Genomic DNA, 22,341 nt, shown 5'->3' on the forward strand with positions numbered 1-22,341 from the left:
ATCTTACTTTAAAAGAGCTATTTCGGCTGTGCTTTTACCCTCTGGTAATTAATTATTGTTATCAATCACTCACAGATTGGATGTTTTAGTTTAATATAATTTTGTAAATTTGTTGCGAATGTGGCTCATATTCTGACAATTTGCTTCAAAATGTGAACCAAATGTGATGTTTTGTTTTGCCCCCCCCCCCTTTCAGAATCAGTACTCCAAAATCTTTCAGATGTTCAAGTAGACTGGCTTCAGCAGTACCCCTGTAGTGACAACTGAAGTGCTAACTAGCCGTGCCAAACAAGTTGTGTTGTTGTTTACACACAGCACCCGTTGAATGACGCTCTTCTGTTAGCGGGTGATGCTAATTTATGCTCTGCAGTTTGTCGTGTTTTACAAACGTAGTATTTTTTTTAGCGCCTTTATGTACTGCTGTGGTTATAAAGTTGCAATGAACTCTAGTTTTCTTCTTCTTCTTCTTTTGTAGTAATCATTTAGGGAATTGAATGTCTCTTAATTCTCTCTAAATCTGATTTCTGGCAACACTGTTGTTTTCCCATAAATGTCTTTTTAAGTGCATCAGCTTCAAAATCCCCACATAGTGAAAGAACCTTTCAGGCTTGGGAAGAATTTTCCAATATTATGCTATTATGTTGACATGTCCAGTTCATCTGGAATAAAGTGAAATCTGTTCAGTGGACTTTCCCTTTTTTTCATGCTTTTTGTTAAAGCTCTTGTCCTTGTGAAAAAAAGAGAGCTTCCTCAGAAGCGCCCAAGTTTGACTCACTTCCTCCTTTTGGTCTCTGTCTCTTTCTTTCTTTCTTTCATTCTCTGTTTCTCTCTCTCTTTCTCTCTCTCTCTCTCTCTGTCTGTCTGTCTCAGGTTTGTGGTGCTCCTTTTTAGAGTTTCCTGCTCTTACATGGTAACACAGAGCTGAAGGTAAGGTGGATTTTATTTATTTAATTATTTGAAGCCAAAGTGAGGTTAGTGATGAAATAGCAGTGACATGTTACAGTGAGCTTCCTGTACATGGAGGAAAATGACAAAGGCAGATCCGCTGACTTGCTTTTACAGTATATTTCAGGTTCACGCCAGGATGTTTGTATATTGAGGTCAAAGTAAAGCAGTTGCTTGGGAGCGTTTTACTTTTTCTTGGGGATGAGAACTGAGGTGCTATTGGTTGTCAAACTGTGTTTGCAGCCATGTCTTTAAAGATCTGTTGAACACACTAAAACACCAGTTTGTCCCACTGTCTTCTGGCAGCACAGCAAACACTCTTTTAAGCTGCAGCTCCCATTATGTTCAGCGTTGGTCTATTTGTATATTTGTGAAATACAGGTTGGTGTAGAAAGAAAGTCCTACACCCACGATGGGTGTCACAGAAAGAGGTGGTAGAAAAGTTTTGTGCTCTTCCTGTCGGCTCCTCCTCCAATCAGCTGATTTGCAGTTTTGGGCTGATGCTCTCTGCTGATTCCTTTACAGATAACATGTGTAGGTTATTCATTTGAAAAGCACTTGACTGTCTTTTCAAAAATCTGTCTTTATGCCTTGTGTATGCTTGTAGTTTTCTTTCACACAGACAATCTGAGAATAGTTTCTTGACATTTAACATGCAAGAAATGCTTATGCTTTTTTAGGACTTTTGTTTATTTTGAAAATTAACTGTAAAGGTCAGCAGGTGAAGTCTAGGACACAATGAGAACCGTAAGAGCACAGGAACAGTAAAATAGGCTTTGTGTTGCCAGATTGTGTCAACAGATTGAGCGGAATTACCTTTTTGACCCTATTTCACCTTTGTCTACAAAGACATACAGTCAGTTAGCGAGCATGCATGTGAGCCCAGCTATTAGGCATTTATGACATCCACATGCACAGGAAAAGGCTTTTGAGTTGGGTTTTTGTTTTGTTTTGTTTTTTAATCAAGTTAATTTATTGTCTAATTGGCTCATGTTTTCTTGTACAGATGACAAGAGGTCACTTGTGGAAGTCATGGGATATTTTTGTGCAGGGAAATGGCTACTGTTCTTATGCTTTATCTGTAGCAAAATGCACGTTTTCACATGTTCTTTATGAGGAAGTGCAGACTAACAAGGTAAAAAAAAGCACTCTTCAATCGGTACAACGTGGACAAGATATGTGACAGAGACATAAGCTACAATGGAACAAAAAAGAGCAATGACGAAGAAGAGGATGAACATTTTTTCCTTTATTGTTTTTGTTGTTTTGTTTTTTGATGCAATGTGTAGTATCAATTACATGTACGTGGATATAAAAACTATACATGTACTGTCAAGCAGAACCACTGACACCACAGGCACCTACAAATACACACACGCACACGCAAACACTCACACACATACACCACAAACTTCCCGCGTACTCATATCTCTCAGTCTTTTACTGACAGTGACTGTGCCAGTTTTGAGAAGGGTGAGTGGGTGTGTTGACTGGAAACAAGCAGCAGTGACCCAGTACAAAGCCCTCTCAACCAAGACCTAACCCTCAGTATGGAGTTGTTGGCTCCACAGAGGAGCATGTTTAAGTCCTCAACATGTTCAGTGAAGGAGAAAGCGACCCAAGCGGGCTGGGCAAGTGGCCTGGATCTGCAGTCGTAGAAGGAAAACAGAGACGTGTGTATTAGTCCTAAATTTAGTCACTTCATAAAGCGGATTTAATCAACGTATAAAAAGATAGAAGTGTTTTAGTCATTTGTTTACCATAGCCAATATGTATTTTTAAAACTATTTTTATCTGTATGACTGATTCTTTTGTGATGATGTTAAATATTTCACTTAAGAACATCTCTCTCTTTACCCTGTACATTTAAAACATTTGTAAAGCTGCTAAAACCACATTGTATCTCAGCTTGCATCCCACAAACGCAGGTTGTATCCCCGATATTAAAAAGTATCTTTCTCGAGGATTAGAATGATCAGAACAACACTTCTGGAGGCATTCTTCTCGTGCACAATTTTACAGCAAGTGTTTGTGGCGTGTTTTCACGTGTGTGGCAGAAGATGGGAAAAGATGCGTAGAGTAAAATCCATGTTTTACTCCTGAAACAGAATGGCCTGGACTAATTACTACTGGAGCTGAATCCAATTATCACTCGGTGGAAACAATTTGAATTTAAAAATATTAAGTTATAACAAGTTATTTTACATGTGGTGTCTGGGAAGTATTCTTTGCTTTTGCAGAACATTACCAGCTAGGATTAAACACCTGAATTGGCATAAATGTTTGTAACTTTCTATCTATGTAATATTACACTATACTTTAAATGGCTTCATAAACTGGCTTTCAAATCTTTTAATTTAGGTGTCATGCTAGTTAATGAAAGGTTTTTAGGTTTATGCCAAATAAACATGTTGTTTGTATCATTCCACATACTTTAGCTGCTTTTTTGGTCTGTTCTTTTTTTAAAAACAAAACAAAACAAAAAAACCCCAAAACTCACCACCCTTCATATTCTTGACAAGCTATGGTTGTTGTGCTGATTTCTGCAGTCGTTGTAAAGGCGAGACACTTGGCAAATAGTAAAATGAAAGCGAAAGTTTCATAAGTTGATGAGAAGTGACCTGAAATGATCTTTTTCTCACCACTTTACATCCCTTTAGTTACTGTTTTCAGTTTAAGTATAGTAGTGTAACATATGTTCCCTGCACTCTAATTAATAATTCTCCCCTTTTTCAGCTTAAGGGTGTTGAAGATGGCGGTGTGGATCCAGGCCCAACAACTTCAAGGAGATGCCCTCCACCAGATGCAATCTCTGTACGGTCAGCACTTTCCAATTGAGGTGCGACATTATCTGTCCCAATGGATAGAGAGCCAGCTCTGGTGAGTTTATTTGATGCACGTGTGACCAGAGAATGTAAAGGATGTAAAAAAAAAAATAAAAAAAATCCTAATCTTTTTTTTAACATTTCTATTAGTTCTGTCCAACATCTTACAATTTATCGTGTGTGTGTGTGTGCATGTGTGTGCGTGTGTGTTAGGGATGCCATAGACCTGGAGAACCCACAGGAGGAGTTTAAGGCCAAACGCTTACTGGACAGTCTTATACAGGAGTTGCAGAACAAGGCTGAGCACCAGGTTGGGGAGGATGGTTTCCTTCTTAAAATTAAACTGGGACACTATGCCAACCAGCTCAAGGTGAGGCTTTTATTCAAACTCCACTGCATACTTAATATAGTTCCTATTTAGTGCTTGGTTACCTGGCAATAGCTAGTAAGCAATAGCTGTTGTGTTTTATTTAGAGTTGCTTGGCTTTGATTTGCAGTGGGAACATGTGTATCAGCTGTGGCTTGTTTGTCAGACCGTGATTTGATCATCTGTGGCTAGAGAAATAAGGAATGGAAAGTACTGGTACTCCAAGTACTGGGAATGTCAAAAACAAGTCATTGAAAAGCAACTCTGAATGAATAATTGGAACAAAACGTACTAAATGTCAGTATTACACCTACCCAGACTGTAGCGCTGTTTTAAGAAGAGCATAAAATTGTTTACAGTGTCACAAAATGATAAGCCAGTGATTGGAAGTCACAGCTGTTCAGCTTAACTGCCTCCCTTACTGTAGTTCTCAGAAAGAGCACATGTTGCACAAAATGTTTTAAGAACAGGTTGTATCCACTGAGAGGAAAACAACAGGACAGCTCGAGCGAGGGCCTCAGTAGCTAGCCAGCTCTGCTATTTATGATCGAACTCCCTCTTCACAGATCTGTTCTTCTGTTTGTTTTCTCCCCTCCCTGAGACCACGAGGAAAAACAGGGAGAATGGGGCAGGCTGCGCAAATCACACTGCAGTCCTGAATTCCTACCACACTGTTTCCCAGTTTATGGCGCTGAGCACACGTGTATTCATGTGGTTGAGAGTGACATGTTAAATGTGTCACTTGGGTTCCTCTCTTTCCTGCAAAAGTCAGAAAAATGCAGATATATCGCTACTGTGAATGATTTCTCTCTTTCTGTGTGGTATGAAGTGAAAGCACAACGAAAGCAATTCAACTTGAAACTTAATTCCTTCACTTAAAACAGGAAACAACAAGAGTATCACCCGCAGTTTTAAACTGAAACAAGATTTTGTTACACTGTAACAGACAAACCACTTAACTGGGCGTATCCTAATGAGTCATGGCCCTATATGAAGTGTGCTCATTAACTTAATAGGTTTTGGTGTGTCTGCAGTGTTAGCTCCAGAACCTTTGATTCTACTAAATTGGCGAGCCCTGTGTGCAGAAGCCGCTCTACTCGTCAAGAGCTAACAGGCCTTAACACAGCTCATGTGCTCCTTGTCTTTCAGAGCACGTATGACCGCTGTCCTCTGGAGCTGGTCCGATGTATCAAACACATCCTTTACACAGAGCAGAGGCTCGTCCGAGAGGCTACAAACGTAAGTAGGATTCACGTTTGTGCATCCAACATGTATGAAAATGAATAATTTCTGAGTGTATATGTGAAAAAGTATTTGCCACCTTCCAGTTTGTCACACTAATATTTTCAGATCATCAAGCCTATTTTAATATTAGACAAAGAAAAATACAAAATGCATTTTTTTAAATGGAGATTTTATTTATCAAGGGAGTTAACCAAACTCTTCGTGACCCTGTGGCAAAATAACCCCACCCCCAGCTTGTAAAATCATGATTTAACTGTGATTAACTGCTTTTTTTTGGGAAAGCTTGACACATCTTGCCACAATCTCAAAGAAACATGAGAACAGCTGAGAAACAAAGTCATTGACATCTATCAGCCTTGAAAGGGTCGCAAAGCCATTTCTGAGGCTTTGGGAGTCCAGTGAACCACAGTGAGAGCCATTATCCACAAATGGAGAAAAATTGGAACGGTGGTGAACCTTCACGGGAATGGCCGACCAAATAAAGTTACTCGAAGAGCGCTTCGGCAACTCATCCGTAGGGTTCACATAGGGCCAGGAGGTCACAAAAGAACCAAGTACAACAACCAAAGAGCTGCAGGCCTCGCTTGCCTCACTTAAGGTCAGCGTTCAGGATTCAAGATTAAGAAAGAGACTGTGCAAAAACTGCATCCATGGGAGAGTTAGAAAGAGAAGATTACTGTTGACCAGAAAGAACACAAAGGCTCGTCTCACATTTTCCAAAACACACTTTGATGATCCTCAAAAGTTGAACCATCATACGGACAGTAAAACATGGTGGTGGTAGTTTGATGGCCTTTGCTGACTTAAATCCATTTAGCTTTATGCTTACATGCTTCAGTTCAAAGCGAACAAACCATTGATGCTTTAAAACCCTCTAATGTGGTTGAATTAAAACAATTCTGCAAAGATGAGTGGTCCAGAATTCCTTCAAAGGGATGTGTTTTTTAATTTACTCAGGTTGTCTTTGTCTAATATTAAAATTTGTTTAATGATATGAAATATGTAAGTGTGATAAATATGGAAAAACCAAAGAAATCAGAACAGCAGACACACACCTGTGGCTTCATAGCCTGCAAAACGCAAACTACATAATGGTGGCTGATTCGGAAAGTGGATAACTATTCTCCGTTTCCTGTATTTGTTTATCCTACAGGGTCTCTTGAGTTCATTGTATTCAAACATTATAAATGTGATATCGTACCACAGCCTATACAGTCATGCTTTAAAATGGCCTTGTAAAACCAAACCATTTGTATTTCCCTACTTTAACAATGCAATATACAGGAAAGTCAGATATTTCACACTTTTATAACATGCAGTGAGTTATAAAACCATAAAGCCAGCCGTGCGTAAAACATCTTCCTTGAACTCCTGTGGTGAATTGATTTTCAGTCACAACATGCCTTTTCTGTTAGTGGAGTGAATTTTAGCCCGTTACTGAACCTTTAGGTACAGTAATGCACTTTTTCAAATTGTGGTGACCTTGCACTCTGCCTGAGAATGCAAATACATTTCTTCCTTATCAACCTGCACCGTTGCCATTATCCTTGTGTTCCCAGGGAATTTCTACAGTTAAATAGTGCAGGTGCTGGGGTCTATCCATCGGTCAGTGCATCATGTTCATGTCTGTCTCTGTTTGCTGGTCTCTCAATTTCATTTTTTGCAATTGACAGTCAAACTCTCCAGTGGGTGGAATGATGGACAGCATGTCTCAGAAATACCAACAGATCAACCAAGCTTTTGAGGAGCTTCGCCTGCTGACCCAAGACACTGAGAACGATCTCCGCAAGCTCCAGCACAACCAGGAATACTTCATCATCCAGTACCAAGAAAGCATGCGCATTCAGGGTGAGACCAGAGGGCTTGCATCTTCTTTGCGCTGCATGACAATAATGACAGAATCAATGTTTGTACTAATGCAGTTTTCACAAACTTAACCTATTACCTACTGCAAATATCAAAAAAACATATAATTAATGTCTCTAACTGTTGTTAGTCATTTAGATTTGCTGCTGTGCCATTTTAATTCCTTGTTGAATCAAGAAACAAATTGTAGTTTATCTGCTCAGTTGTTTGGTCAGCATCTTGCTTCAAATAGATCTTTTTTTTTTCCAATTATGCTGCTCCCTTTTGGTTAATCAGTCTCACTTAGTCTGTTGTGTGCCGCATGTCACTGTTCAAATTAAATATAAAAGATCATTCGTCATACAGCTATCTGAATTTTGTGTTGAGTCATGTAGATTAACAGCGGGAAACTGACAGCTTCTGTAACACTACAGATTTTTCATGAATGCTCCATGTGTCAGAAAACATCGAGCTTTTTTAATATCTGAGCTATGCAGGAAGGGGAGGAGGGGGTTTTCCAGAGTAAATCATTATTCCTCAGATGGGACATGAATATTGCATGTGCACAGGTTAGAAATTGTTACTGCTTCTCTTCTACTCCCTCTGTCTTTAACTTGTCCCCACCCCTCTTCAGCTCAACTGGCCAGCCTGGCCACACTGCCCCCTGCTGACCGCCAGCTACGAGAGCCTGCCCTTCTGAGCAAGAAAAACACTGTGGAGGCATGGCTGACGAGAGAGGCCAACACACTACAGAAATACAGACTGGTGAGACACACTTGCACTTACTTATTTTGTTCATACACGTGTGTATGTGTGTGTGTCAATGTGTAAATGACACTCCATAAAGATAAAATTAACTAGAACACATTGAGGAATGGGATCATATCACTGCAGTGCAAGTGCAGTTGCCAGATTACACCCATCCTTGAACTGGGCCTTGGTTTTGATTTTAAACTGTACAGAAAATCTTGGACAGCTGATAAAATCTCTCCACAGACGGACATATAAACACCCGGCAAAGAAGTTGAAGCCAACTTTTTGGTAGTTGCTGCTACAACTGTTGTCTCCCAGACATTTTATCATGATGACTGTCACACACATACATGCACAAAGCTGGTGCTGCATTTGCTTTTTGACTTTAAGTAAATATAGTATGGTATATAGTCACGGATAACACTACACCCACAGTGAAATCGGCCATCACTTTGATTTTAGTTACAACCCTGTAAAATTTTGTGACTGCACCTTGTACTGTTTCGAGGCAGTCACATCCAGACGGACATACAGAATGAGCGACTGTTCTCTGCAGCTTTTGTGGTAGTTGCAAACGTTACACTCCCTAAGTTAAGTCTTTACCCCTTTAAAAGCGTAATAGGAGTAACCCTTGATGCTTTTTCCTGAACTGAGCCATTTCTCTCATATTTCGGGCCTGTTTATAGCATAAAATGACTCGGTTTGCATCAGAATTAACTGAGCATGGTCTCTGCATATGCAGGTATACTTGGAAAAAACCCAGAAACTCTTTTAATAGTCGTCAAACCACATTTTTATTGACATGTATACTGAGGTGGCAAAAGTAAGAGTAAGGCGGAGGTCACCAAATGTCGCATTTATGGGGAAAAGAGTCTCTCCATAATCACAGTTTACTTCGATGACGCACACATTTGTAGCCCACACACAGATTCACAGGAACATTTTGACCAAAACTTGGTTCTGGTGAAGTACACGTGTCTTGCTTGCTTGTGTGCAGGACCTGGCAGAGAAGCACCAGAAAACACTGCAGCTGTTGAGGAAGCAGCAGACTATCATTCTGGATGACGAGCTGATCCAGTGGAAGAGACGGCAACAACTGGCAGGCAATGGGGGACCGCCGGAGGGAGGCCTGGACATCCTTCAGTCCTGGTGAGTTGGGGGTCTTTTTCGCTCTACCTCCCACCAAGATCACAGTAACTAGACTCTCTCACAAGGCAAAAGGTCACAGGTTTAAAAGCTTGCTTTGGAGTGGTCCTGTGTGGGGGTTTTTCAAAGGTTACTGGCAGGCATAGGCTGTGTTACATATTTTCTGTTTTTTGCTTTAACCCACAGTCAGAGATCCCTGGCTGTGAGCCCTTTACATTTTTAAAGGCCTCACTCATTCAGCCAGATCTGAAAGTTTTAGTAGTGTCAGCTACTTAAATTCTGTCTAATATTACTGAGCTCAGCTTTCAGGAGTTCAAATTAAAATAAGTAATGGTGAAAAATAATATTTCTGGCACTGGTCATGTTGATCTTCAAGTGTTATTCTTACTTGTGTGTCTTTCTTGTGGATGCGTGGCTGGATTGATGCCAGGTGTGAGAAGCTCGCGGAAATGATTTGGCAAAACAGGCAACAGATTCGGAGGGCCGAGCATCTCAGACAGCAGCTGCCTATCCCTGGACCTATTGAAGAGCTCCTCAACGAACTCAACAGTACTATCACAGATATCATTTCAACACTGGTCACCAGGTATGTGTGTGTGTTTCAAGTTTCTCTACACATCAAAGGCTGCAGCACCTGGCATGCTTATGTGTTGTCTGCAGGTTTTATGTAGAGCTGTGCAGATCAGCTCACTAGGAGTCGGGGGGGTTGGGGGGGAATATGTTAGAAATATGTGGAACCACTAATGTGGGCAGCTCTTGTTCGTGTTTGTCTTGCTGTTGGTCCTTAAATCCAGCCGTGAAGAAGCCATTTTATATACAGAGCTCTTAAGTGTTAAAAATGATAAATACGATCTCTATCTGCTCAAGTCGGATTTTTAACCAAGCAGCATTAAACGACTACACAGCATGTTTACACTCAGGCTATGTGATATTTTTTAGACTTTATGCAATCACGTCTGCATTTGTTGAATACCCATAATTCTTCGCTCTGCATACTCAAATATGCACACTGAGGGAACATCAATGAGGGGTCATAAATGGCACATTAATCTTATCTACAACTTTAATTTATTTTGTGAGTGTAGGCCAGTATAGGCGGTGGGCGGATCTGTTTTGCACATTGAGGAGTTGCCTTTTATGCACTCAGGTCACTGAGTGCATAAAAGGGCAATGAAAGGGCAGGTCTACTTGTGCACCTGGTATTGTGGTCAGTAGAGTGAGAGATGTCATCTGTTTGTAAAATGAAATTACTCTGGCATTCAAAATTATCCATCAAATAATGTAATTCAATCCACATGCAAAAATTTTGTGAAAGTTTGGGTTTTCTTGTCTCTCTCATACTTACTGTGAGACTGTTAAAGCAAAAGTAAGAACTCTTTACCTTGTACTTAAGATATAATCCTCATGTTGCTGCAGCCTGTTGTGGTAAAGAGAGCTGAGCAGAAGGCAAAGCTTTGCTGGACAGTCTGCTTTCCTTCCTTGACCTATGGCCACAAGCTGTTGGTAGTGACACACATAACCTTCCTTCAAGGGGTGTCTGGGCTGCCCTCAGATATGTCAGACATGTCTTCTAGATACCCCCTTTTTGAGGTATTTTGGGCATGCCCCACTAGGAGGAGATCCCAGGGCAACGTAAATGTCTCTGAAGAGGAGGAGGCGGTGGCTGAAGGGAGGGGTGTCTCATCATCTCTACTTAGATTACCACCAGTTACAACCAGTTAAACAGTGAAAGTGAATAGGTGGATGGACTGTTCTATGGCATCCGATAATGTGATAATGTGGAGGTACATTAATACACATAGCACTGTAACTGTAGACATCATTAATCCACCATCAAGACCTCTTTTCTCAGGGTAGCCCTTGCACAATTTAAGCTGCATAACTGTAAACCAATATCATGTATTACAATAACCTGGGTCCATAGTGCTAGAGTCTGGGTGGTAAAGGGAATTTTCTGTTATGGACTTTGGCTAACTGCCCCCAATAATGACTCCCACACTCCCACATAGACAAGTACTTACACTATGTTAAACTGCATAAAACAAAGTCAAAAAGTGGGGTTTCGTTTACTGTAATCTATGGGGATTATACCTTAAAAGTTAGATTAAATTTAGGATTTGGGTTTATGTAATACAGAATAATGAGTGTGATAGCAATGCATTGAGAATTTGAGTTTTAGATTTCATGAAATACGTACGAACCCAGAGACAAAGAATGAAACTAAACAGATATGCAGAAACAAAAAGCATACACTGTTCGAGAGCTTAAAGGGAAGGAAGGGCACAGGGAACTTGTTTTAGTCCATTATTTTAAGCCCCAAATGCACATATGCCAGGGTCTTTTAGTCATCCAGCATCTCTGAACAAGAAGTATTCTGAAGTTTCTGACAGTGTCCTCTCTCACTTTCCTAGTAGATTCCCTGCAGGGACCCATAACCCACTAAGAAGTCATGTCATTGTCACAACGATTTTTGACTGGCCACAGACAAGTCTGAAACCAGACAGTAATGCACAGCTATCAAGCACAATATGAATGCAGGTTATGTTTCCTTCTATCTTTACTCCCTAGGAGCCCCGGGAGGTTTCACGCTGGCAATTGCAAAGTGCAGTCTTCTCATAATCACTTAGTTCAGCAGTATTTGTTTGCTTTCAAGCTCCCTCTGAGCCTGCAGGATTAATCATTAGGCTGATTCTGCTGTTATCTCACTTCTTGGTCTCTTTAATGTTAATGTGGAAATCAGAAAACGGCTACACCGCCATACAATAGAAGCACCAACTCTTTGAGAAGAAAGTAATTGTTAACCCTGTCGGTTAACTGGAAAGCGATTACTTACATGACCTTCAAATAGTGCGCAAGGCAGCAATAAAGGTCATTTCGAAAGGTTAATGTTCTCAAGCCTGCAGGTCATTAGAGCATAAAGAGTTTGGAGTTTTTATTAACAAAACAAAACAGTTTGCTGAACATTACCCCATCATAAAACATGCTCCATCCTTTATATGCTTAAAATTTTTTCCTTAAACAATTAATGCAGTAGGGAGTGCACACTCATAACAGGTTCTGCTGCAGTGAGGTTACTGATCTCCTAATATTTGTTCAACTCTGCCTTTCACTAAAGTTCACTAAACTACAGCGATACCAGTCTTTCTAGCTTTAGGTCTCTAGAGATGCCATTGGACATTGACTCGTTTGCATGTTCTTTGTCCCTTCTTTTCTCTGCATGCTTAAGTGTTTCTCACAGCTTCCCACAGTCTAAAGACATGCTTATAGGTTAACTGGCAGCAGGTGTGGATGTGACTCTTAATGCTTACCGGTCTCTCTGTTAACCCTGTAATGGACTGGCAACCTTTCCGGGACCTACTCTACTTCCTCGCATGTGTCAAAATACATGGCGTATTTTGACACATGCGAGGAAGTAGGCTATTAAAAACATGTTACAAGTTCATGGTCATGCAGCTTAAGTAGGATGTGTTTGCTTTCAAGTTGCGTCTCAGCTCAGACAAATCATTAGGTTGCGTTATTGGGCCAATCACGCAACAGACAGTAAAAGCAGAAGAATAATTTCATAAGAGACCTGTTGTTTTACTGAACAGTCATTACCTATATGACCTCCATTAGTGGGCACAGTTACAAATAAGGTCATTTTCACCTTGTGAAGTTTCATTATCAGGACAGAGTTTGCAACATTTAGCACTTTTAGCATGTTTTACATCATAAAACATTCATGCTGTCTTTTTTATGCTTTAATGCTGTTTTATATTTTATTGAAACAGTTTCAGCGAGTAGACAATACGCTTGGTCTTAGGACGAGGGACTTTTTCGTGCACATTGTCAAAGTTGGCAGTCTTCTTTGTGTACAATTGTGTGCATAACCTGCACAACTGGAATGGAAAATTAACTGTTTCCTAAACAATTATTTCAGTTGAAACTGCAAATACTCAGCAGCAATTAAGACAGAAGTAGAGCTTCTAATCTGCAATAATCTGTGCAGCTGTACTAAAGTTCACTAAACAACAATGATACTGATCTATTTTGCTTTTGCTTGCTTTTGGAATTTGACACTGACATATTTGCATACCCAAGATTTGCACATGTCCACTGTTGGTTGTTCATCTGACACTGGTACGTACTACCGGAGCTGTTATAGCTATTGGACAACCCGTTAATTAAATGGACGGGTGGTTGGATGTCGCTTTAAGATGTGCATATAGTGGCAGTAGGTATCTGATGATAAAGACTTTTGTCACACTCTAACTTAAACTGTCACTCTTCTATCCACAGCACATTCATCATTGAGAAACAACCTCCACAGGTCCTTAAAACCCAAACTAAGTTTGCCGCTACAGTGCGCCTTCTAGTGGGAGGCAAGTTGAACGTACACATGAATCCCCCACAAGTCAAAGCCACCATCATCAGTGAACAGCAAGCCAAGGCCCTGTTGAAAAATGAAAACACAAGAAAGTAAGTTTGGTGCATTGGTGCAAATGTACTTGTGCTTTTCTACTGATCACTCAAAGAGCTTTATACAACATGCTTCATTCACACATTCATGCAGCATATACATACATCCCCTTTTTTTAAACGCTCAACTTTTGGCGTTCCAACTTCCTTGACAGAGAGAGAGATAACACTGCAATAAGTTACCATCGCGCAATTAAGATAAGCGGTTTGGATTTCTTCAGAGATTACGGGATCCCATGATGAACTCTGACCTAGTGTGTTCCGAGACCTCACCACAGAAACATGGCTGGAACTTGAACAATGTCTAAGAGGAATCTATGCTGTGGACACAGAATCCGCATTTAGCCTGTTCCACAGCCTTGTTCCACATTCCTCCTAACTAATAGAAACCTTACAGGACTGTAGGTCTGCCAGGCAGCCAGTGGGAAAGTGGCTGAGCGGCTACAGCTTAGCAAAATCTACAGAGAAAATCTACATACATCTGCTGTGTCTCATCTAAACCACTTGTCGAGAGACTTTTGCCACAACGTCTCGCTCAGAAGCATGTGACTAAAGCGGGACGCCACATGAAGTGTAGCCTAGTAATGCTAAGCGCTTTTACAAACCATACAGCGGTGTGCGCATGTCAGTAAGTTAGTATGCAGGCAGTGTCTGAGGAAGTGAGTAGTGAATGAATGTAAAACCAAAAAGCACGACATAGCTCTGCCGGTCAGTGAGGAAGTCGAAGAGATAGAAAGTGAGCAAGATGATCTTGCTAGGCAGCTTAATAGTCTCCTGAGCCCAACTTGCTCAGGTGTGGTTTCTATCCAGGTTGTCTCCACCCACTAATTTCCTGGAAGAAATAAAAACACGCAGGCTACAAGGAAAGACAACAAGCGAACAGCCCTGAACCTGCCATACTTGTGTTTAGTGTTTACTATTTAGAGAAGACTAATGGTGGTAGTTAACGACCTGCCAATTATGCACGCAATACCCCCCCCTACACACACGCACCTACCAACCACTCCCTCCATACAAAACAAAAAGCTCCTGCTGTGTAAACATGCATTAGCAGATAACATCTAACTTTATTGTCTGTGTGTTTCAGTGATAGCAGTGGTGAAATTCTTAACAATAACTGTGTGATGGAGTACCACCAGACTACAGGCACTCTGAGCGCCCACTTCAGGAACATGGTAAGTATGAGCTATTAGGGAAGATTATTTTTTCCAGGTAAAAGGGGGAAAAAAAGCTGAAGTAGTATTGCCATTGTTCCTTCTATACAAAAAGTCTCTTAGCATTTAATCTAAAATAATAGCTGCACTATACACTAAACTGAGGTAAACATGTGATTGTCTTGGGTCTATACAGGAGAGTTGCTCAGCCACTTATATAAGGGAAGTAATTGCCAATCATTATGTCCTATATAGCATTTTTTCCCCCTTGGATTAAAATTGTGAACAGTAGTATTTTGGAGGATCAGCCTGCAGCTTCAGTGAAGTTCTCATCTTCATCACTAATGTTGTTAGCAACAATCTCCAGAGCCCTCCATGGATTATTCACATATGATCCCGATAATCTGCCTCAAAGGGATTTGCATGCATGTACTGACTGTGTGTGACATTTATAAGCCTAACTGCGTAGTTAATATATACCATTTGTTTTTGCACATCATTTATCATGCAGTCTTTAAAGAGGATCAAGCGATCGGACAGACGAGGAGCAGAATCTGTCACGGAAGAGAAATTCACCATTCTGTTTGAGTCCCAGTTTAGTGTTGGAAGCAATGAGCTTGTCTTTCAAGTGAAGGTAAGAGGATGTAGGCAAATTAATTAATTAAAAAACACTATTTTAAATCATACTTTAAAAAAATAACATTATATGTATATGTGCGTGCATGCACCAGCTGCAAGTAAGAATCTGGCTATAGTACTCCCACTTGTTCCTTCTGTCTTTTTCCCTGTTGTTTTTATCATGTTTTACAAAAATGTATGAAATGCAAGAAATGTTTCATTGTGCAGCAAGTGCATTATTTAATTTTGCAGTATTCCTATAATGAGTTCCTCCTTTCTTTCTCTGAACAGACATTATCACTTCCTGTAGTGGTGATTGTTCACGGTAGCCAAGACAATAATGCCACTGCAACTGTATTGTGGGACAACGCTTTTGCAGAGCCGGTACGTAAATGTTTCAGAGATGTTGCATGCAATGCAAACCTTCCTGGAACAAGCATTAAATAATTATTCAGCTTAGTGATATTTTTGTATCTTAATGCAGAAGTACTGCGTTAACTGCAAAAGGCCTTGAATCAAATATTTCTGAAGTGCGCACATGTTTAAATAGTTTAGCTCTTACAAAATAATTGCTAGTTCTTTAGATGTAATGTAACGTGTGCAGCCCTGAACTGAAAATTTATATTTAGGTTTTTAATTTAATTATGAAATATAAAAAAATGTTTATGCAAAGGCATAACGTGTGTGTCGCTTATGGTTTGTGTCTTTGTGTTTTATCTGTTGATATAAGTGAAAATTCTTTGCCGTTTTCTCCGCGTGTCTGCAGGGCCGGGTGCCTTTCCTCGTGCCAGATAAGGTGCTTTGGCCTCAGCTGTGTGAGGTCATCAACATGAAGTACAAGGCAGAGGTGCAAAGTAATCGAGGTCTGTCGGAGGAGAACTTGGTATTTCTGGCTCAAAAAGCCTTCAGCAGCTCCAGCAACAACCCTGATGACTACCGGAGCATGACTATGACCTGGTCACAGTTTAACAGGGTTAGAAACAGCCGCTTTCTTACTCATGATCCTGTTTGTCTCTATACATGCACACAGCTTTTATGAAGAGTATTCCATATATCTGTTTTAGCTTGAAAGTATAGATTTCTGTCGTGCTGCACTTCATGCATTTTTAAAAAGCCTGCAGGCGAAGTTCAGTTAGTCATTTGAACCACATGCTTGTTCTTCATGAAAGGATTTACTATTGCCGTGTTATTCATACATAGAAATATTTCTTGCTCCATTTGCAGCAGTTCAAGGGGTTTAATAAATGTATCTCTGATATAACTGAACCTCTGAAAATGAGCGACTATATATCAAAATAGCCGTACTTCCTAATTAGTTAACGCAATATGTTTTGTTAAACTCCTTTAATTCAACATGAAAGACTTCAGTCAAATCTTGATTGTTTTATCTAAAACCTACTGTGCTCGTGCACAGTGGTAATATGACAAAAATTGTGTCATTGTCCAAATACTTACTGACCTAAGTGTAGGTCGGTTTAATGGGCTTGTTTATCCGCACAGGGAAAAAAAATGCTGAAAGCCTCATTTTCTGCTTCTAAGTAGCTTGTGATTCGGAAAATGCACTCAGATTCACCACAGGCCACGGGTCTTATTAGATTACAGGAACATTAAGTTTTAATCACTTCAGGGATGTAAGTATAGGTTACAGAAATATGCAGAACTTAACCCAGAGACGTGGAAATGTACAGCTGCACACATTTTTAAATCATAAAGGCAACTGTGATTACTGTCAGTGGTTGAGGAGATTTTCATTATTATAGACTGAATGAGCATTGGGTCATCTAAAAACATTTTAACAGTTGTCAGTTCAGTCTGGGGTTTTTTGTTGTTGTTTTTTTGTGTGTTTTTAAAAAAGAAAATTTCCCCAAACTATGCCCCTTTACAGGAAAGCTTGCCAGGGAGGAACTTCACATTTTGGCAGTGGTTTGACGGTGTGATGGAACTCACAAAAAAGCATCTGAAACCACACTGGAATGATGGGTAAGGAAACTGCTGAGGGGTTTTGTTCGGTTTTAAAAGATTCAGAATGAGAAGGGACAATAAGAGGGGACAATTATTTTTTTTTGTTTTTATTTTTTTTATAAATGTCTGTTTTCCTCTATTTTTAGAGCCATCCTGGGCTTTGTGAACAAGCAGCAAGCTCAGGATATGCTCATGTCTAAACCCAACGGTACCTTCCTCCTGCGCTTTAGTGATTCTGAAATTGGAGGAATTACAATTGCCTGGGTGGCAGAAAATCCTAACAAAGCAGGTAAAGCATGCAAAACATAACATTTCTCCATTTTTGTTTTTTAAACCACACTGTTCACCAGACGGGCCTCTTTCTAACAAGCACAGAAGCCACAGAGAAATAAAGGAATCCCATTCAGTTTTTCTTTTGTTGCTGTTTTTTCCCAGGTGAAAGAATGGTTTGGAACCTCATGCCCTACACAACCAAAGACTTTACCATTCGCTCTCTGGCTGACCGCATTAGTGATCTCAACCACCTTCTATTCCTCTACCCTGACAGACCCAAGGATGAGGTTTTCTCCAAATACTACACTCCGCCTCTCTGTAAGTGTCCTTCTGAGCTGTTACTTTCAAATTTTAATCTCACAGCTGCAAAGCCTTCATTACTGAATGGTGATCACATCGAGCCATTACTTATTCTGTCTCCCTGTGCTTGTCTGTTTTAAAGCTAAAGCAGTTGACGGTTATGTGAAACCACAGATCAAACAAGTTGTGCCTGAGTAAGTGTCCGGCTTTCTGTTCTCTTTTTCTCGTGTCCTTCCATCACCGTTTCCTCTCCATTCTTTTCTCATTGCCATCCACCCAGCATTTTATTCTGTAAAGCACAATTTAGAGTTAATCACAAAATACTGGGCCATGAATTCAGATCAGCTATTAGTTAGCTGTTACAGTTGGAGGAGGCCAATTAAGCGCGGCCTGGCTTCCTGCGTGAGCTCGTCTTCTGCTGATCATAAGAGTTAGGCTTGTTAGTTAGCAAGGCACGCTCCCTGCCTTTCTCCACAGTTGGTTCACCTGCAGATATGGAAAACGGCCATAATGATACAAGAAGGCCTGAAAATCATGCTGAGGATCGTTGCTTAGGCAACTGCTGAACACAGGCTCATGGGGGGGTTGTTGTTTTCTTTTTCTTTTTTTTCCCTGTGTCTATGTGTAGATACATTCAGACATGTATATGTTCTTTGTTCATTACCCAGATGTGGTATTTTGGTTGTTTTCAGGTTTGCCACAGCCAATCCAGACCCAGCAAGTGGGAATCCAACTTACATGGATCAAGGTGCCTCTCCAGCACCTGTCAGTCACCCTCACACCTATGGCATATATCCAGCTATGTGAGTTTACAACATTTTTTCTGTTTCCCAATTTTATGCGTGCAAGGAGTTTCTTATAACTCCTGATGTTTGATCGCTGTTATGCTGAAAGCTTGTTTGAGTGGCCTCTATCTGTTTCCTGTGGCAGGGGTGACTCTATGTTGGATGCAGATGGAGACTTTGACCTAGATGACACCATGGACGTAGCAAGGCATGTAGAAGAGCTTCTCCGGCGGCCTGTAGAGAGCCAGTGGAGTGGCCAGCAGTCGTGACCTTTGACTGTTTAACTCGCAACAAAACCAAATGAGCCCTGCCTAGCAACTTGCCCTACTCTCATCGACATGGTTTAATTCCATTGGTCTCTCTCATTTTTTTTCATATTGCTATAATGTGAAATGTTCATAATGGTTGTGATTTTTTTTTTTTTTTTTTTTTTTTTTTTTGCTTTCCAGCATGAAAACATGCATGTCAGTGACTTCTTATTGTTTTTATTTGTGTAATCAGTGTTTGTAAAAGAGTATAATGCAAAACCTCTAATGTTACAATATTATGAAAAAGAAGTAATGGTCACTCACATAGTGCATGCATTTTCAATTGATTTAAACTGATTTTTAAAAATGCTACTGTATGAAGTTATTTTAGAAGTTGAATGTTTTTATTTTATATCGTCTTCTTTGTAAATGGGTTATTACTATTTTATTAGTGACATTGAACGTGCCCTTTGACAAAAAAAGAAAGAAAAAAGAGAAACTTTAATGAAAAGTTTTGATTTTGCTCCTAACAACATAATCCAAGTCACTGCTCTGGAGAGTTACAGTCATTTTTCTTCAAACCCATATACACTAACCTAAAGGCAGAGTGACTCTTTGCTCACTGCAACTGACAGCACACACGCTTCAAAGATACACATGCACAAATTTAAGGTGTATTTGTTTCTGATTTGTTCACCAGCTGAAAGGAGGGGAGAATTATGTACCTCCCTTGCTCTCACAGGGCTACTTTTTCTTCTGTTTGTACCTGAAATGCAAATCTGAGCATCTACCCAGTGCTGCCTGCTTGTCCTCTCAGGTCCCTCCGTGCCCCTCATCAGTGCTACCTCGCATTATTCCACTGACAGTCTCTGTTAATGATTCTCTTGTTGTTTTCTGCACCACATTCACACCATAGGTACGGTCAGAGGTTTTACCTTTTTTTAATTTGCATTATTTTGTGAGAAGACGATCCCTTGCTGCACAGGCTAACTCTGTTGGCTGTTTTTATGCTTGAAACTGCTCACCTGGAAAACACCGGAATCATGAAGTGTCACGTCTGATTGTTAATGCCTGAATATTTGAGGCTGTTCTGCTCCAATGTGACTTTTCTGCCTTTTACCTTTTAGTGCATATATATATTTTCATTTTTTTGGGGGGGGGGGGGGGGGGTCCTGTAGCTACATTATGACACTGTGGCAAAAGAGAGTATGTGCATGCTTCTGTGTGACAACATGACTGTTTCAGGAGCACAAGTTGAAAAGCATCTATGAACGAGTGCAGACTTTAAATGCTTGCACATACTCACAAGCTGCTGGGTCATGTTTAGGATTCTAGGATGTTTCTTTGCCTGACTTTTGATTTCCCATATACCCCCACCCCTCCTCTCCCCCCTCCTCCACACACACATAAAAAATAATTGTCTTGCATCTCAGGAATGAATCACTTTGCTTAGCTGATGTATAAGCCAAAAAGAAGAGATCTATGTATACAAAATATATGACTTTATTTTCTCTATCTTAATTGTATTTTATTATTATTGTTTCTCTGGCACTCCCAAATTGAATGTAACCTTTTGCATGACCGTATAATACTCTCTCCGTCAGATAAGAAGTCCCCGTTGACCATAAGTAGCAACTGAAAAAGGACGCACGGCAACTGGAAATTAGAGGTGTAGTTCTGTGTTTGTCCAGTAAACACAACAGTATTTGAAATATTTCTTTTCCTTTTTTAAAAAAAAATTTTTTTTTTCTTTTGCATCACTTTCTTTCCTGTTTTAGAAATCTCAAGCTACATGGACAGTCTTGTGCTACGTCTCTCATTATCATCACTTCTGAGCTTTGTTCCACTGTAGTCTGTGTATTTTTTTAACGATATAGATGGCGCTGTGTGCTGTTTTATGTACGTACCCTGTTTGTGGTTTGGGTTTATGACTTGGAAGTTTTCCAAGCGAAAAAGCTGTTGAGTTGAAAAGAAGGAAATAAAGTTTTATAAATAATTCTGAATTCAATCTGTAGGAATGCTTTGAATTTTAAATGTCTTGTGGTAAATATGTTTTGTATGTGCAAATACACAGAGTAAAACAAGTAATATGTAATAATATGCAGTACAACATGATATCGCAGTGTTGGACTAATCTATATTCGATGAGGCCTTCCATATGGAGAAAACAAATAAAAGTAATTTATGCCAGATTAAGAATGTGAGCTGAAGTCATCACCAAGGATTCTTGATTCTTGACATGGAATTAAATGACTAAAAACAGTACTTTAAAAGAACATGCCTAGCTATTTGCATGAATATATTGACTATTGCACAAACCGTACCACTGTGATTTAGAGTTTTACACGTTTCTCCGCCAGGCAGTTGTTTCCTACCATAAATTATAATTCACCCACACTGCCTGTGAAGCTTTTGAATGATGTTAAGCTGTTTTCAACGGTGTTAACAGGCTTGCAAACTGGAGCATGGAGAATTCAAAATGCTTTTCATATTGCACAATGAAAAATTACGTGGCATTGGGCCAACGATAAATGCAATTAAAAACATGAGATTCACATTCAGTTATTTTGAATGATCAACTCTAAATAGTATAGAAACAGAAAGCTTATTGGAAAAATAATAGACCATTTGTCAAAAGTCAGATCATCCCTGATCTGGGGCAGATCTACTGTGGTGGTGTGGACTAGCATGTCCCACCCCCAGTGCCACCATAGTTTTGCATATGACAATGCTGGTTATTAAAATAAGCTAGAATTAACACTTTGAGCCTAGCTACAATTAACATTGAATATAGTTTCTAAAACTGAATATATTGCATAATATAATATTGCATAGCAACCAACATTGCTTTATTTTCTTGTTTTTAGTAGCAACTGACACCTGTAATTGTGCCTGAGCACAATTTGAATCAATAACATGGGCATTTCAGATTTCAACACAGGTGGTTGATTGTTACACTGGAAATGCCATGAAGGTGAGTGTTATGTAACCCAGTAAATCATGAAAAATGAGGTTTAAATTTCTGGTGGAAAAATACACCCATTTCTTCATGACAGTGTAGATTTCTGACATTTGGTGTAAATTTAAACATGTAACAATTTGATTATTACTAAAGACTTTTTACTCCATTTAATCTATCTCATGTGTATCTTTCTGGATTTCACACTTATTCGGCTACATGCTTATTTATTATATAGGCTATACAGTACATAAAATCAAAATTGGCATTTTTTATGTAACTGAAACATTATTTGGGCCCAAGCCAGTAAGAAAGTTACAGACTATGTTTTATAGGAAACATGTATACCTGGTCCATTTGATGCATTTAAACCATATATAGTACATATTACAGAATTTGCACCCGTGTATGTGTTAAAAAAAAAAAAAAATGACTTTGAGTTTGCCACCCTAAGAAAA

At 39.7% G+C, this 22,341-nt stretch overlaps 1 protein-coding gene and 1 long non-coding RNA gene across 3 annotated transcripts in view; one reads left to right on the forward strand and one right to left on the reverse strand.

The window, feature by feature from the left end:
* stat5a (signal transducer and activator of transcription 5a) overlaps positions 1-20,927 on the forward strand; it is a 50,725-nt gene extending 29,798 nt beyond the window's left edge. Inside the window, exons 2-20 of one of the 2 annotated variants that reach the window (XM_005468847.4) lie at positions 871-927; positions 3,682-3,825; positions 3,984-4,140; positions 5,287-5,376; positions 7,056-7,230; positions 7,862-7,992; positions 8,978-9,129; positions 9,557-9,712; positions 13,405-13,584; positions 14,672-14,759; positions 15,250-15,372; positions 15,648-15,740; positions 16,123-16,329; positions 17,242-17,336; positions 17,465-17,607; positions 17,754-17,909; positions 18,034-18,085; positions 18,584-18,694; positions 18,822-20,927. In XM_005468847.4, coding sequence (XP_005468904.1) covers positions 3,698-3,825; positions 3,984-4,140; positions 5,287-5,376; positions 7,056-7,230; positions 7,862-7,992; positions 8,978-9,129; positions 9,557-9,712; positions 13,405-13,584; positions 14,672-14,759; positions 15,250-15,372; positions 15,648-15,740; positions 16,123-16,329; positions 17,242-17,336; positions 17,465-17,607; positions 17,754-17,909; positions 18,034-18,085; positions 18,584-18,694; positions 18,822-18,945 — 2,361 coding nt within the window. In that variant the 5' untranslated portion in view covers positions 871-927; positions 3,682-3,697 and the 3' untranslated portion in view covers positions 18,946-20,927. The remainder of the gene's footprint in view (positions 1-870; positions 928-3,681; positions 3,826-3,983; positions 4,141-5,286; positions 5,377-7,055; positions 7,231-7,861; positions 7,993-8,977; positions 9,130-9,556; positions 9,713-13,404; positions 13,585-14,671; positions 14,760-15,249; positions 15,373-15,647; positions 15,741-16,122; positions 16,330-17,241; positions 17,337-17,464; positions 17,608-17,753; positions 17,910-18,033; positions 18,086-18,583; positions 18,695-18,821) is intronic. The other variant, XM_003442034.5, reaches the window with a different exon arrangement.
* Positions 849-3,675, reverse strand: LOC112846619 (uncharacterized). The gene is made up of 2 exons (XR_003219675.1): positions 3,446-3,675; positions 849-2,591 (listed from the first exon to the last, which is right to left on the reverse strand). It is a non-coding gene; the product is annotated as an uncharacterized LOC112846619 (long non-coding RNA).
* Positions 20,928-22,341: the final 1,414 nt, after the last annotated feature.

Source organism: Oreochromis niloticus, linkage group LG4 (genome assembly GCF_001858045.2).
Source record: "Oreochromis niloticus isolate F11D_XX linkage group LG4, O_niloticus_UMD_NMBU, whole genome shotgun sequence".
Lineage (NCBI taxonomy): Eukaryota > Metazoa > Chordata > Actinopteri > Cichliformes > Cichlidae > Oreochromis > Oreochromis niloticus.